The 17,664-nt window shown below is 40.6% G+C and overlaps 1 protein-coding gene across 3 annotated transcripts in view; it reads right to left on the bottom strand.

Annotated features, from left to right (window-relative positions):
* ASPG (asparaginase) overlaps positions 1–17,664 on the bottom strand; it is an 85,837-nt gene that overhangs the window by 21,639 nt on the left and 46,534 nt on the right. For all 3 annotated transcript variants that reach the window (XM_084631754.1, XM_084631755.1, XM_084631756.1), the window contains exons 8-11: positions 16,106–16,291; positions 12,705–12,818; positions 9,719–9,838; positions 953–1,048 (exon numbers count right to left, since the gene is read on the bottom strand). In XM_084631754.1, the coding sequence (XP_084487880.1) occupies positions 953–1,048; positions 9,719–9,838; positions 12,705–12,818; positions 16,106–16,291 (516 nt within the window). The remainder of the gene's footprint in view (positions 1–952; positions 1,049–9,718; positions 9,839–12,704; positions 12,819–16,105; positions 16,292–17,664) is intronic.

Genomic DNA, 17,664 nt, shown 5'->3' with positions numbered 1-17,664 from the left:
ACTTGTAATCAAAAATAAATATAAAGTGAGCACTGTACACTTTGCATTCTGTGTTGTAATTGAAATCAGTATATTTGAAAGTGTAGAAAACATCCAAAATATTTAAATAAATGATATTCTATTATTGTTTAATAGTGCAATTAATTTTTCTGCAAAGTACAAAGAAAACAGATTAAGCTGCTTGCTGTATGGTCAGTTACAAATTACCGTGAACACAGAATCACTTAGCAGCCAGCGCACAGTTAGGGTTGAATTTCAGGTTTTATTAACTCTGCATAGGGAAACTAATTTTTTTTTTAGGATCAGTCCTAAGTGCTGTATGGCAGCGTGAGCCAGGAAACTGGGGAATCAGAGTGGTCCAGGAATGGCAGTAGGAGCTTAGAACTCTGTGGGGTGGTGTTATCTGGAGAGCTCAAAATGTGAACAGGCCAGAACAAGATAGGAAATGCCAGCAATGTGGTAGAGCTCCTAAGCTCCACATTGCAGGGAGAGAGTGGACTACTGGGGAAATGGGGAGCTAAATTCTGCTTTAGCCCAGTATTTTGTTTTGTTGTTTTAAGAAAAGGAAATTGACAAAACCATGTTTAAACTCTACATAAAGGTGGGTACTATGGATATAAAAGGAAAGTTGCAGTTAAAAAGAACCCTAAGCATTTAAAAGTATGGAAATGAATAGTTAAGGGGAAGGTAGAATGCATTTGCATATTTATCTTAGTTCACAAAGTCACAAGTGACAGGCTGAGAACAAGCCTGAAAGATGTCACATGAAATAAAGCATTTTTGAAAAGACTAGACTGAAGTACCTATTAATAAATGCTTGTCATCTCACCTTGATTGTAGTGTTACTATCATACTCTATTATACAGACATATTGCTTGCTTCCAGTCTCTTACAAATGCATTTTGTATTAAGCTATAAATAAAAGATTTGTAAAGAGTTTAATTTTTTTTACCATTTCTCCTATGGCTTTTAGTGCATCTATGTCACCTGTTTTAGCTGCAGCACAGGCCAAAGAAGGAATTAATGCATCTCTAATGGCTTCTAGCTCCTGAGAAACACAAAATAAAATTTAAAAGTTTTAGTATCATACATATCTTTTTATTTACTATTTGTGTCCTTAGAACTACTGACACCTACATCAGAAGAACAATATTGCACCCACGTTTACTTGTAGATCTAATAATACAAATATAATAATTGAGGATACCAGTTAGTAAAAACTATCTTGTTCATATTCTTTGAGGGAAAAGAAGTTACATGTATACTTTAACACGGCTACCACTCTGAAACCTGTTTCCATAGTTACTTGGACCTCTCTCATTTCCTAGTTATACTAGAATTAAATAAAGAGGATTTCTAAACTATGCTATTTCAGACCCACATGCTAATTAGTTTTTTCAGATCCCTCAAATGACATCCCTGTCTTTACGTGAATTCTACATAGCAAAACTCCCTCATATTATCAAGATGTGCTCATCTCAAACTAATATTAGTTTTTTGGAAAATTTTTGGTCCCAGATTTGGCCAATAAACAATATGCAACTGGAATAACATATTTTTAAAAGTCTTTTTTCCTGAACAATGAACACCGGTTCTTCTAGTTCAAATGGAAATGAAAAAGCCCCAAGGCAGCCATCTTTAATGTTTTAAAATTAATTATCAAACTATCTCCCACTTCAAATAAAAACCAAAATAATAAAGAAGTGATCAATAATAATAAATTAAATGCCTGAAAATTGTATTATTATCAAACTTACCACTTCCTTACTAACTACAGATATCAGTTTCCTAAAGTCAATATGGAGTTAGGACACTTCTGAGTTCTCATCTGACTGTGCTGATTCTAACAGCTATTTACTAAACAACCTTTGTTTAAACAACCTTTTTCAGTATTTACAAGCCCCATAGCTAAGTAGGATCCTGCAAAATATGGCACATCCTAATATCGATAAGGTGTGACCTTTTTGAACCACATTTGTTAAAGATTCTTAAATTTTGAGGCCTGTTCTGATTGATTCACATAGAAATTTACAATATTTTGTCTTTTTGTGGTAGCTGGTCAGACTGAAGGGTAAAATATATAAATATGATGGACATACCACGGATCCACCATCATAAGGCTCATAGAAAACTCAGGCTGATTAAAGAGATCAAGGCCTTCATTTTCAAAAGGGACTAACAACTATGGGTGTCTCCATTTTTGGGAACCAAACCTGAGACAATTTAAAAAGGGGTCTGAGTTTCAAAAGATCACCCAGGCTTTGCCCTGGTCTACACTAGGACTTTAGGTCGAATTTAGCAGCGTTAAATCGATGTAAACCTGCACCCGTCCACATGATGAAGCCCTTTTTTTAGACTTAAAGGGCTCTTAAAATCGATTTCCTTACTCCAACCCTGACAAGTAGATTAGCGCTTAAATCGGCCTTGCCGGCTCGAATTTGGGGTACTGTGGACACAATTCGGCGGTATTCGCCTCCAGGAGCTATCCCAGAGTGCTCCATTGTGACCGCTCTGGACAGCACTATCAACTCAGATGCGCTGGCCAGGTAGACAGGAAAAGAACTGCGAACTTCTGAATCTCATTTCCTGTTTGGCTAGCATGGCAAGCTGCAGGTGACCATGCAGAGCTCATCAGCAGAGGTGACCATGATGGAGTCCCAGAATCGCTAAAAGAGCTCCAGCATGGACTAAATGGGAGATACGGGATCAGATCGCTGTATGGGGAGAGGAATCCATGCTATCAGAACTCCGTTCCAGTTTTCGAAATGCCAAAACCTTTGTCAAAATCTCCCAGGGCATGAAGGACAGAGGCCATAACAGGGACCCGAAGCAGTGCCGCGTGAAACTTAAGGAGCTGAGGCAAGCCTGCCAGAAAACCAGAGAGGCGAACAGCCGCTCCGGGTCAGAGCCCCAAACATGCCGCTTCTATGATGAGCTGCATGCCATTTTAGGGGGTTCAGCCACCAATACCCCAGCCGTGTTGTTTGACTCCTTCAATGGAGATGGAGGCAATACGGAAGCAGGTTTTGGGGACGAAGAAGATGATGATGAGGAGGAGGTTGTAGATAGCTCACAGCAAGCAAGCGGAGAAACCGGTTTTCCCGACAGCCAGGAACTGTTTCTAACCCTGGACCTGGAGCCAGTACCCCCTGAACCCACCCAAGGCTGCCTCCTGGACTCGGCAGGCAGAGAAGGGACCTCCGGTGAGTGTATCTTTTAAAATACTATACATGGTTTAAAAGCAAGCATGTGAAAGGATTAATTTGCCCTGGCATTCGCGGCTCTCCTGGATGTACTCCCAAAGCCTTTGCAAAAGGTTTCTGGGGAGGGCAGCCTTATTGCGTCCTTCATGGTAGGACACTTTACCACTCCAGGCCAGTAGCACGTACTCGGGAATCATTGTACAACAAAGCATTGCAGTGTATGTTTGCTGGCGTTCAAACAACATCCGTTCTTTATCTCTCTGTGTTATCCTCAGGAGAGTGAGATATCATTCATGGTCACCTGGTTGAAATAGGGTGCTTTTCTTCAGGGGACACTCAGAGGTGCCCGTTCCTGCTGGGCTGTTTGCCTGTGACTGAACAGAAATGTTCCCCGCTGTTAGCCAAGGGGAGAGGGGAGGGTTGAGGAGGTAGCCACACGGTGGGGGAGGGCAAAATGCGACCTTGTAACGAAAGCACATGTGCTATGTATGTAATGTTAACAGCAAGGTTTACCATGAAAGAGTGTAGCCATTGTTTTATAAAATGTGTCTTTTTAAATACCACTATCGCTTTTTTTTTCTCCACCACCTGCATGTGTTTCAATGATCACATTCCCAGAGGCTAGTGAAGATTAGAAACAAAAAAAAAACGCACTCATGATGAAATGTTCTCTGAGCTCATGCTGTCCTCCCACACTGACAGAGCACAGACGAATGTGTGGAGGCAAATAATGTCAGAGTGCAGGAAAGCACAAAATGACCGGGAGGAGAGGTGGCGGGCTGAAGCTGAAAAGTGGCAGCAGCGTGATGAGAGGAAGCAGGATTCAATGCTGAGGCTGCTGGAGGATCAAACCAATATGCTCCAGTGTATGGTTGAGCTACAGCAAAGGCAGCTGGAGCACAGACTGCTGCTACAGTCCCTGTATAACCAACCACCCTCCTCCCCAAGTTCCATAGCCTCCTCACCCAGACGCCCAAGAACGCGGTGGGGGGGCCTCCGGCCAACCAGCCACTCCACCATAGAGGATTGCCCAAAGAACAGAAGGCTGGCATTCAATAAATTTTAAAGTTGTAAACTTTTAAAGTGCTGGGTGGCATTTTCCTTCCCTACTCCACCACCCCTCCTGGGCTACCTTGGTAGTCATCCCCCTATTTGTGTGACGAATGAATAAAGAATGCATGAATGTGAAGCAACAATGACTTTATTGCCTCTGCAAGCGGTGATCGAAGGGAGGAGGGGAGGGTGGTTAGCTTACAGGGAAGTAGAGTGAACCAAGGGGCGGGGGGTTTCATCAAGGAGAAACAAACAGAACTTTTACACCATAGCCTGGCCAGTCATGAAACTGGTTTTCAAAGCTTCTCTCATGCATACCGCGCCCTCCTGTGCTCTTCTAACCACCCTGGTGTCTGGCTGCACGTAACCAGCAGCCAGGCGATTTGCCTCAACCTCCCACCCTGCCATAAACGTCTCCCCCTTACTCTCACAGATATTGTGGAGCGCACAGCAAGCAGTAATAACAGTGGGAATATTGGTTTCGCTGAGGTTTAAGCGAGTCAGCAAACTGCACCAGCGCGCCTTTAAACGTCCAAATGCACATTCTACCACCATTCTGCACTTGCTCAGCCTGTAGTTGAACAGCTCCTGACTACTGTCCAGGCTGCCTATGTACGGCTTCATGAGCCATGGCAGTAAGGGGTAGGCTGGGTCCCCAAGGATAACTACAGGCATTTCAACATCCCCAACAGTTATTTTCTGGTCTGGGAATAAAGTCCCTTCCTGCAGCTTTTGAAACAGACCAGAGTTCCTGAAGATGCGAGCGTCATGTACCTTTCCCGGCCATCCCACATTGATGTTGGTGAAACGTCCCTTGTGATCCACCAGAGCTTGCAGCACTACTGAAAAGTACCCCTTGCGGTTTATGTACTTGCCGGCTTGGTGCTCTGGTGCCAAGATAGGGATATGGGTTCCGTCTATGGCCCCACCACAGTTAGGGAATCCCATTGCAGCAAAGCCATCCACTATGACCTGCACATTTCCCAGGGTCACTACCCTTGATATCAGCAGATCTTTGATTGCGTGGGCTACTTGCATCACAGCAGCCCCAACAGTAGATTTGCCCACTCCAAATTGATTCCCAACTGACTGGTAGCTGTCTGGCGTTGCAAGCTTCCACAGGGCTATCGCCACTCGCTTCTCAACTGTGAGGGCTGCTCTCATCTTGGTATTCATGCGCTTCAGGGCAGGGGAAAGCAACTCACAAAGTTCCATAAAAGTGCGCTTACGTATGCGAAAGTTTCGCAGCCACTGGGAATCGTCCCAGACCTGCAACACTATGCGGTCCCACAGGTCTGTGCTTGTTTCCCGAGCCCAGAATCGGCGTTCCACCGCATGAACCTGCCCCATTAGCACCATGATGCATGCATTGGCAGGGCCCATGCTTTCAGAGAAATCTGTGTCCATGTCCTGATCACTCACGTGACTGCGCTGACGTCGCCTCCTCGCCCGGTATCGCTCTGCCAGGTTCTGGTGATGCATATACTGCTGGATAATGCGTGTGGTGTTTAATGTGCTCCTAATTGCCAAAGTGGGCTGAGCGGCCTCCATGCTTGCCTTGGTATGGCGTCCGCACAGAAAAAAGGCGCGGAACGATTGTCTGCTGTTGCTCTGACGGAGGGAGGGGCGACTGATGACATGGCTTACAGGGTTGGCTTACAAATCTGATCTATTTCTTGTTTTGATCCACTCCATCTATCTTTTACATCTTTGGCTGGCAGCAGATGGTGCAGAAAGACAGCAAGCCATCCACATCTCATGGCTGCTCGGCAGAAGATGGTACAATAGGCCTGCTAGCCATCCTCATCTCTTGCCTGCCCAGCAGAAGATGGTACAATAGGACTGCTAGCAATCCGTATCGCCTGCCTGCTCACCATAAGATGGTTCAATGGGACTGACTGCAGGACTAAAGAGAATGACCTGGTCAAGTCACTTCTAATGTAGTCCCTGCACCCATGTCTGCCCAGGTGCTCCTGGCCAACATGGCCAAGAGTACCTCGGTCATGACGATGACGGCTACCAGTCCTATTGTACCGTCTGCTGCCACAAGGCAAGGGGTTGCTGCTGCTGTTTAGCAATGCAGTACCACGTCTGCCAGCACCCAGGAGACATACAGTGACAGTTACTTGAGCGGCCTCCATGCTTGCCGTGGTATGGCGTCTGCACAGGTAACTCAATTAAAAAGGCGCGAAACGATTGTCGTCTGCTGCTGCTTTGATGGAGGGAGGGAGGGAACGGGGGCCTGACGATATGTACCCAGAACCACCTGCGACCATGTTTTAGCCCCATCAGGCATTGGGATCTCAACCCAGAATTCCAATGGGCAGCAGAGACTGCGGGAACTGTGGGATAGCTACCCGCAGTGCAACGCTCCGGAAGTCGATGCTTGCCTCGCAACTGTGAAAGCACTCCGCCGAGTTAATGCACTTAATGCACTTAGAGCATTTTCTGTGGGGACACACACACTCGAATATATAAAAACGATTTCTATAAATTCGACCTAATTTCGTAGTGTAGACATACCCTTTGAAAGTAAGACCCCTATAAGGTGTCTCAAACGGTGCACCTAAACATAGAAACAATCCCAGAATCACTGGTCATTTTTGAGATTTTAAACCAATGAACATTCTATGAGAACAATACTGAACTCCATTTTAAAGTATACATAGAACACCATTTGCTAATATATACTATGTTGAGAAGTTTCTGCTCATGTTTTGAACCTAGGGCAGCAACACTTGCTTTTGCTCTGGCTTTTTTTTTGTTTTTTTAATAATCATTCTTCTTGGAAATGCTTTTCATAGTGGAAGAATATGCTGCATAAACTCCAAAAATTAGATCTATGTTACTAAGCAATAAGTCACTATTTGAGCTGTGCAAATAATGAATTTTTCGGGCCAAACCAGAAAAAAAAATCAGATAAAAAATCTGGTTCAATTCACTAAAACATTTTTTCGTCTAATAAAAAAAATAAAAAATCGTTTTGTATCAACCGAAACATTTTGGTCGACTCAAAACAAATTTTGCTTTTTGTTCTTTTTTTCCCCCTTTAGTTTTTTGTTTTGATTTGGCTGTTCTTCACCTTTCTTATTGGCCAAATTTGAAATTAAAAAGCTTTTTTTTCCAACCGGAAGTATTCATTAAATTTGACCTGAATTTGGCAAATTGTTTCAGGCCCCCCGAAATGTAGTTTTCAGCAAAAAACACAATGTGTTGTAAAAAACTTTGCCCAACTCTACTCGTAACAAGGATTGAGCATCAAGAAACTTCTGGTGCACTCAACACTCGGTAGGCAGCCACCAAGGCCTTCAACATTAACACACATTATGCTAGACCCTTATATGTACTGGAACACACTGTTGTCTCTTAGGGCTCTCCTTTCCCAAATTTAACCTATTATTGTACTACTGTGCTCAGTGGCATGGCTTACAGGTAGATACCTTCACCCACATGCACTGAGTTAACATGGTCAACTTTCTGCTTCAAGTCCTGAGGCTGCATTTAGCCCTGGTGGACCAGGCATTTGGGTCCTTAAGCTCCTTGTCTGACCAGCTGGGTCAGGGTTTACCAAAAGCAAGTAATATATGTATTCTCCCCTTACAGACCTCTGTGTTGATCCAGTCCAACTGCACCAAAGATGTATTTATTGACCTGAGGTGCGTGAGATTAGAAATGGTGTAGCTGTTCCACAACAAAGCATTTATCAGCCTACCAGCTGTTATCCAGGTCAAACAGAACCAGCAAGCTATTTCCCAATGTCTGCAGATTCACTCATTTGACCTGCAGATTAATAAGGATGCTGTCTCAGCTCCCAGTCCTAAAATCAAAATAGGAGCAAAATGCAGCATCTCCCAGAGGTACAGCACAGGGCTAATACTTTTCTATCAAAATTTCTCTCTGATCTCAGCCTCTGAGAGCACAAGTTGAATCTATGATTCACAAAAGCCAACAAAAAAATGCAGCATGAAGATACTTTTGATCTTCCTGTATACTACCTAAACATGAGAGAGAGAGAGAGAGAGAGAGAGAGAGAGAGAGAGAGAAATATTTTCAATATGTACCTCACCCCTGCTAGTTTCATACCATTCCTACTTCACTCTAAGCCATATGTTAAAATGAGTGTGGTCAATAAGGTTCTGACTCATCTCTGATAGGACTATCAAGAGACACTTTATTAGGAGACACCAACTTCGTAAAGAGGAAAGAGCCAAAGAGTCCAATAGCTTTACTTTGTACCCTTCCTTAGATTTGATCTATGCGCAGTTTTTGTTCCAAATTAATTATTTTGAGTAGTGGTGTGTTTTTTTTTTAATCAAAATAGTTAAGTTTGTACAAACCCCTAGCATTCAGAGTTATAAGCTATAGCACTATAAGGCACCTTTATACTGGTATAATTGTGTCCACATTAGAGGTTTGTACTGATTTAACTATACAGTTTCTAAATGATAAAGTTAAAGCAGTACAAAAACTGTATTTACCCAAGCCCTGGCGTCTTATTTGGGGTCATTCCAAGCCTCCTCAATGGGTCATTAGCGAGATCTTATCTCATAAAGCATGATAAAGAGCTTAGTGACCTAAAATTCAAAGAACAGCAGCAACCAGTTCCGCTGACGCTAATAGAATGACCCCAGAAAATCTGGAACACACTGTCCCTGCTATAAGTGGGGGGTTATTTTTGTTTGTTTTAAAACTCTCGTAGCCCACGAAAGCTTATGCTCTAATAAATTTTTTAGTCTCTAAGGTGCCACAAGTCCTCCTGTTCTTTTTGCCAATTCCATGAGTTCAATGAGCAGGAGAGCTTGTAACCTTCTAAACCTAGTCTTCAACTTCTTTTATGCTTAACTCACTCTATGTGACCCCAGTCCCACACCCTTTTTCCTTCTCTCCTATCCCCATGCACTGTAGAGTAGGTATTAAATTAAATTAAACCTTCCCTGAAAACAAGCCAAGAGAAGACCATAATAATTATGTCTTGCAATGTTCTCCATAGAACATTTGTTGTGCAATCAACGGTGACCAATATTGACTCCGCATTAATAGCTACTCACAGAATGCCTCCCATTGTACTAGTCATTTATAATTTTGTTTATAATTACAGTATTTTTCCTCTGTGCTTGAATTGTTCCATACTGTCAAAATATGTAGAAAATTCAAAATAATTTAGTATTTTCTTTCACACCATAAGTACCATGCATGACAATGACCTGGGTAGTATTTGTGATAGCCTAGATCATCAGTGAACCAAGGAGTAATCAAGAGAATTTTACAGACATAGAAAAGAAATTCAAGGTTTAACTTATTGTTGTACCAAATGCCCCCCCATGGCCTGGTTAGCTGGGACACTTAGCAAGAAAATTTGTGTTTCATTTTCAACGTTGCACTGTATTTCACCTTTAAGATATACTTGTTTAAGTTAATTTTCTGCTGTACATGAGTTGACTTTAAATATTTAAAGTAGGTACCTCCTTGCAGCTGACACTTAGAGATTTGGCAATAACTTGAATAAACTTGCTATCTGTAAGAGAGATCTTGGCTCCCGTGGGTACTACAGTCATTTCTCCTCTCAGATTCTCACTCAGCATCTGAAAAATGAGCAAACAATCAAATCATTGTAAAAAGCAAGAGAAAAAAGGATTGATGATGTTAATTTTTACTAGCCTAAGCTAGAAAGTTACAGAAAATGCAAATGAGTGCAATTTACTGTAAAAATTAGTTTTGCCCCATAGAATAAGAACACAGTTGACATTGCTTAATATTTTCTATAGCCTATTATTTATTTGCTTAGCACAGTATAAGTGGCACTGGAGAAGACACAAAGGTAAAAACAGTGATCATTCCAAAGAGTTTATAACCCAAAAGATAGAGAAACGTCAGAACATACTGGAAAATCCAGAAGGCGAAGCAAGATGTTTGGGGTGGGGGTGTGTGTGAGAACAGTTTGGTTTAAGTAGTCAAGATTTCCCAGCATGGTAAGTAGCATCCTATTTAAACGAACAGTAAGTTAAAAGACCGAATGAGAAAATAAAACTAGGAGACCAGTGGTGACTTTAGGAAAAGCACTGGGCCTTCTGAGATCCTGCCTTTGTCCAGTGTTTTGGAGTAACGAAGCAAGGCAATGTTTAACTAGTATGCCCTGCACTGACTGCACACTTACCGCTTAATCAAAAGCCCAATCAATGGAAAGGTTCATCAATGGAAAGATTCATACCAATTTTAATAGGCTTTGAACCAGGACCTTTGGCCCTGATTCTGTAAACCCTTAGACACATGCTTAACTTTAAGCATGCGCATAGCCCCACTGATTTCAGTGTTTCAACATTAAACATGTATTTAGTATTTGCAGGATCAAGCAGCAATGAGAAACTCCCTGCTCAGAAGCAGCCTCTGAAACAAGACTGGAGAAGAACAGAGACCTAGGTGCTGGAACTAGGGGTGCTGCTGCACTCTCTGGCTTGAAGTGGATACCATTATAGACAGGGTTTACAGAATGGTTCAACGGCTCTTAGCACCCCCACTATACAAATTGTTCCAGCATTCCTACATAGAGACACTCCTAAACCTAGAAATAAGGTTCCATAAAAGCTTGAGGAAAGAGGGAACAAATCTGAACATCGTGAACATTAACAAATCCACTGGTTTCTCCAACTTTGATGATTTTATATGCTGGCTTTCTCTCGTCAAGGTGCTTCCACAACTATTAGGCAGTAAGTTGTCTCAATTAGAATTTTAAGAAGCAGGACTGTGCAAGTTTGCAAGAAAGCAAGGTGTGATGTGGGAAGAAAGAGTGCCCCAGATTTACCTGTGTCTAGGCATGCCCTTTATAAAAAAAACCACCCCTAAACACTTACAATATTGTAACTGTCTGCTGGAAGAGTCCCATCACATGCACATCAGTGGAAGTTATGTATGGTGCATAGAAATTTTCAGATTTGGCAGGCTGACATAATTCAGATTGGTCAGCCTGCTAAAAGACACCACTGAAGAGCTTTCATTAAAAAAATACATTTTTTAAAAAGGCAAAGTAGAAATTATGCATTCATTGCTGTGGGGTCACATATGGTCTACCACTGCTTCTTGGGCGGTGCGATACCGATAAGCCATATTCTCTACTACACCTTTTGTTGAATGTGTTCCTGCATGAAGTATGTTGTGCACAGTCGCTCCTCGCACAGCAAGGAGACCCCCTCCTTTCCAGGAAAAAGTTTTGTTAAGTTACACACACAGAATATGTTTAAAATAAAAAACTATTAAATTAGATAGTGGTAAGAAAAAGACACAGCTGACCGTTCTAAAAATATTAAAATTTCATATTCAGACAGCTAGTAAATCTCTTACAAAGTTTACAAGGAGACTATTTAAATTTAAAGCTGGAAGGAAAGGAAACGCCACCACCCTCCATCCCCATGCACATAGATGAAAATCCTATAGAATACCTTATTTTACAGACATTATTTGAAGGTATTGATTTTGAAATAGATTTTTTTCCACAACTGATCAGGTTTTGTTTTACCTAGCACATCCAATGGAGTGGAAAATCATTAGTTTGATAGGTTAAATCTAGAGAATGACTCATGTTGATATCATCCAAAAAATCAGGATAACAACTTTACTCCATCAGGACTATGACTTTGCTGCATATAAAAACAAAAGTTTTAGTGTATACGGTTGCTAGCATTCCACCACCGAAAAGAGAATGTTTAACACAGGGCTATATATTTGTATATGTTATATTAACTCTCTCTATTTCCCAACACCTAAGACATTAATTAACCAAAAAGAATCTGTCATTAACTAGTAATTATAAATATATAGTCAATTAATAAACACTTGAGAGTCAGGGACGCGGAGAAATGGTCTGTGCTTAAAGAACATACTCAATACAAATCTTTTCATCTTAACAAAATTACATCTAACATTGACACTCAAGACTCACAGACTTCAAATAAAGTGACAAGCATAATAAGATGCACCAGTTACTACATGAAGACTCAAATATAAACCCTGGGTGAAATCTAGGCTCCACTGAAATCAGGGACAAAATTTCCATTGACTTCAATGGAGCCCGGATTTCACCTCCATTCTCAGTTTCAGTTTGTACATTATTTATTTGGAGTCTGTGCTGAAGCTGCAGGACAGATCCACTGCTGAATTTAAAAGCAGAAGTTTTAAATATCGGTGTTGGTTTTCAACTGACCTCTATGTAGAGGTCTGAGGATTTTCTTCCCCCCTCAAATCTACCTATTTTCATAGTTCTATAACAACATTATTTTGCATAAAGTAAGAGGGTGTGATGCCTTCACATTAGACAGTGGAAGCAAATACTCAAAAATTAACATAAAAAGTCAAATAATTTTACTAGACAGAAGTCAGTGCAGTAAACATTAAAAAATTTGATTTAAAAAACCAACCACTATTAAAAGTCTACTAAACTAACAGTGAAATATTTACCTCCTTCTTCTCCTCCCAGCTAAGATGGCTTTTGCTCAATGTGTATGAGAGTTTAGCTAGGGCTGCTTCCGGTGTCATATCACCCCCTGGAATTACTCCTACAGCAGTGAGGGTCTGTGAATGAAAAGAAACTTTAACTTAATTAGTGTAGTATTCAGAAACACTTCTATACAGTATTGATGCACAAGGGATTACTAAAGACCCAGAATGACCAATTCTTTATCCTAAAAGGAAGAGGTTATGGGTGTGTATTAACTACGTAAACAGTTGTTAGATTAGCCCTTATTATAAAGCTGCAGTTACTAATTTTTAAAATCAGTGGTGTTTTTAAATTTGCCAAATATGTTGTTTTCCCACAAACATATTGACCAATTTATTATGTGGTATTTCCCTGGATGTATTTCAGTACTGCAGTGTGCTACCAATGCGGGTGTTGTCAGACCATTCTAAGCTGCATTACCTGTGTATGATTTAGGATATGAGACTAGACTGAATAATTACAGTTCTGGCAAAAACCAAATAGCGCTTGCTACAGAAAGATTGCTTTCCCTATACAATTCAGCAATTAACTAATGATTGAACCAATGCAAAAGCAAAACCAAATTGACCTACCTTCAGTATGTACATTTACAGAGCATACCAACCATGGAGTGAAGACAAATGAGGTTTCCTTAAGATCTTTATGTACCATTTAAAACTTCCTTCTGTGCTGGAAAGTTACACAGTGTTTTCAGCCAAAGAACAGCTAAGGCTTTTTCATGGTCTGGATAGGAGGGGAAGTGATTTCCCCCACTTCCTATCACCACATAGACCCCTCAATTATAATCTGTGCTGAGGAGGTGGATCAGAGTCCAGATATTCAGTTAATTAAAAGAGTTTGAGATGAACTGTGATTGTTTAATCACTAAATCACCTGACTAGCTAAAATATGTACAAATGACAGGATAATGCCATATGTAGTGAAGGTAACATTATTACCAGCCAGACAAAATGTTTTTTACCTTTTTTTTAAATATAAAAAATTTAATATAAGCTTTTTTGAAAGAAATTAATATTATAGTAAATTTCCAGAACTCAGCCAACATGTTTCCTCCACAGAGCTGTTACTCTGAAAAGGGAACGGCAGTGAAAAACCAGCATTAAATAAATTATGTAGAATTCAGCCAGAACACATCGTGGCTCTGTACATGTTGGCAAAGTTCTCCTGTACAGATACCAATATAAATAGGGTATAGCCTCCATCAGTGGAAGTTGGTGAAGCCACATAATACATGCACCACGTTGAAAAGCTGGGACCCAGGAATTAACAAGTGACTGAAAGTGACTAAATAACCCTATAAAGGTTTAATAAGAAGGGGGAATGCTAATGACTTGAGTCAAATTACGAAAACAGCACTTTGGCTCAAACACAAGAACTCATTTGCAGAGGTGCTCTACTTACGGAGAATTTTTCAGCCAAAATATAGGGAAAAAATTGTTCCCCCCCACCCCATACACATTTTTGTTGAAGCAGAATGTCATATAGTAAATTAGATTTTTTTCTCATGAAATTTTGCCATTTCGGGTATCTTGGGATTATTTAGTGAACAAACTTTACATTCTAAACATTTTTAGATTCAGTTGTTTATCGATTGCTTTTTTCATTCTCCATATATTTTTGCATTAACCAAAATGTATGGGAGCTCCATGATGGTCAAAGCAATCCCTCTAAATTCCCAATTGATGTTAGCCCAAAACATCAATGTTATGCCTCATTACTTGTAATCATGTAAAATCTATCTTTCTGTAGTTAAGAAACTTGTTTTATCTAAACCGGTGTGCTTGGATTGAAGTGTTTGGGACACTTCACTTGAGATAACAGGATTTAAGCATATCATTTTCTATTAATAAAATTACGGGCTTTATGTGAGTTTGTATTGTCCAGGAGAGGGCTGGGCAATCCAAGATGCACATTTCTGGGGGCAGTCTAGGACTGGAAGTTTGCTGGTGTTGCTCTACAGTGTAATGCAAGAGTGGCTGGCAATAGCACTCAGATAGTATAGCTCGGAGTAATTTACATGCTGGAGGCTGTGTGAGAGCAGACCAGGAGTGATTGCTCTCACAGCAAAGCCGTGTAAAAGGCTGGTGTAAAACCCTGTTTGGAGAATTGAGGGGATACAGCTGTTCAACAGTCCAGATTGTACCCTGGGTAATGTCGCAATTTATGTTTCCTTTTTTCCTCAGTTATATATTAGGTTTAAGAAAAGTTGTTGAAACAAAAAATAAATAAAGCTGCATCAAAATATTTCATAGAATCTCAGGGTTGGAAGGGACCTCAGGAGGTCATCTAGTCCAACCCCCTGCTCAAAGCAGGACCAATCCCCAATTTTTGCCCCAGATCCCTAAATGGCCCCCTCAAGGATTGAACTCACAACCCTGGGTTTAGCAGGCCGATGCTCAAACCACTGAGCTATCCCATATATAAGAAACAATAATAGTTCAGTCCAACTGTACAAAGAAGTGATATTTATAAACAAGGCATACTATTAAAAAGGTTAGCCATTGAATAGTCAATGGAGATCTGAAAGCAGGCATAGGCTAGGAAATAGGAGGAAAGTTAAGCAAGACAAATGAACTTTCCTTCCACAATTCAGAATTATCACACAGGTTATGAACACTGGTCGGGTCTGTGAGGCTCATTAGTCCTACCAATATTTTGACTAACCAAAAAGGTTGTGAATTGCAAATAAGGTTAGGAAAACTCTTTTAAAGTATGCTGAATACCCTGAATACCAAGAATGTCAGTGTCTGCATATAAATTTGCTTTAAACTAGCCTACACCTGCTTTCAGATCTCCAGAAGTCACAGACTACTGGCCTCCATTCAGAGGGCCATCCCAGTACATACTATACTGCTGAACTCATTGGCACATGAAGATAGCCTAATGGGAGTCTTGAGGGTCAAGTAAGCAATGAGGTTTAGAATATTTCAGAAGTTTGCCACCTTACTGAATGCCCTTATTTTGTAACTATTAAAGTAACTGCAAACTTGAAAAGACATTACTTGACTGGTCTGCCCCGTGAGCCAGTTCCACGCTCACTGGAGTAGTTTTGGGATTGACATCAACAGTATTTTGCAGATGGATGCTGGGGTGTCACACACATAGCAGAAGCCATCAATCAGTAAACTGGGATCAGGTCTAGCTAATTACAGAATTCAGTCTAGAATAAAGGGCTTTTTAAAAATCTTGTTTGCAGATCAGCTTGAACCATTTAAAAACTAATCTAATATGGCTGTTTTATAGACAATATCTTCCTGTAGCTAGATGTTTGTTTTCTAGCACATTAAACATACAGCCAATCACATCAGTGAAACTTTCTTTTACATAACATTGCAATCAGAAATTGCTGCATTTCCCTCACCTGTCCAGTTGCATAGACTGCAGCAACACTCCCGCGTAAGCACTGGGTACAATTAAGAATCACTACTTTTCGTTCTGTTGCTTTCCTTAGTTCTTCTAGCAAATCTTCTCGATTATTTGGTGCATTACCAGTTCCGTACGTTTCAAGTACAATGCCCTCCATTGGAGCGTGAAGAAATGCCTTCACCTATTTAAAATAAGGTGTTAAAATATTACAACTCCATGTCTTTAATGCTATATAATTTGATTAGCAAGCCCTTTCTCCCGCATACATATTTTTCAAAAGATCTTTCAAAAGCAGTGGATGGCACTCACGAGCTAAAAAAAAGGAATTAAACTTCTTGCTACCATGATTGACAGCATTTATAGACAGTATCCCCACCAAGGTTCCATACAGTAGCACAAACATATTAACCATATTCAAAGCTTTAAAGTCAATCACTACAAAACAGGAGTCAATATAAAAACATTTACAGAGTAAACACTTAATTTGATTAGAGTTTCTCAAGCCAGTGAGGAAATATGTAGTTGAATACTGAACTAATTGCAGAGAGGGGGGAAAAAGAACTCTCTTCGAACCCCTACGCAGAAATGAATTGCAAAAATGAAACCTCACGATCACAAGGGCATGTTTTACACTTGTGAAGTTGTCAACTAATAAATAAGGGTGCGGCCTATACAAATTGCACAACTAGAAAAACTATTTTCATACCACTTCTGACACACGGCTTTCCAAGGCAAGGGCACTGTCAAAAAGTGATGTCATGATTACTAATAATCACATGATACTTTCAAACAAGTTCCCTCAATAAGAGGTGCATGAAGAAGTGTTTAGTTAAAATGCCATTATGTCTCACGCAGGAATCAGAGTCTTACAAATAATCATAGAATATCAGGGTTGGAAGGGACCTCAGGAGATCATCTAGTCCAACCCCCTGCTCAAAAGCAGGACTAATACCCAATTTTTGCCCCAGATCCCTAAATGACTCCCTCAAGGATTGAGCTCACAACCCTGGGTTTAGCAGGCCAATGCTCAAACCACTGAGCTATCCCTCCCCCAAAATAAAAGTCCTTCATCTACACTGGCCATTTGTGATGATCATTTCTATAAAATAAGGCTGGGGTTTTCAAAAAGAAGGCTATGGGAGTTGGGAAACAATTTCTTTAGACTCCTATGAAAATCCCAGAGGCATATATTTTAAAATAATGGCAATTTTCTACAGGAAGGGCTGATTAAAATGACATTAGGGAGAAAAGGATGGTAAGCTATTACTTAAATATATTACATAGGTTTTTGCAGTAGTGTAGCCATGTCGGTGCCAGGATATTAGAGAGACAAGGTGGGTGAAGGTAATATATTTTCTTGGATCAACTTCTGCTGGGGAAAGATGCAAGCTTTCAAGCTCTGAGTGAGCTCAAAAGCTGGTCCCTTTCACCAATAAAAATTGATCCAATAAAAGGTATTACCCTCACCCATCTTATCTCTCTTACATAAGCTATGCAATTGCATGATGACAGAACACTATTTGATAAACGTAAATGTATTACTTGTAAATACAG

Source organism: Lepidochelys olivacea (assembly GCF_965140295.1).
Source record: "Lepidochelys olivacea isolate rLepOli2 genome assembly, chromosome: 6".
NCBI classification, from domain to species: domain Eukaryota; kingdom Metazoa; phylum Chordata; order Testudines; family Cheloniidae; genus Lepidochelys; species Lepidochelys olivacea.
This window is presented reverse-complemented; position numbering and strand designations above follow the sequence as displayed.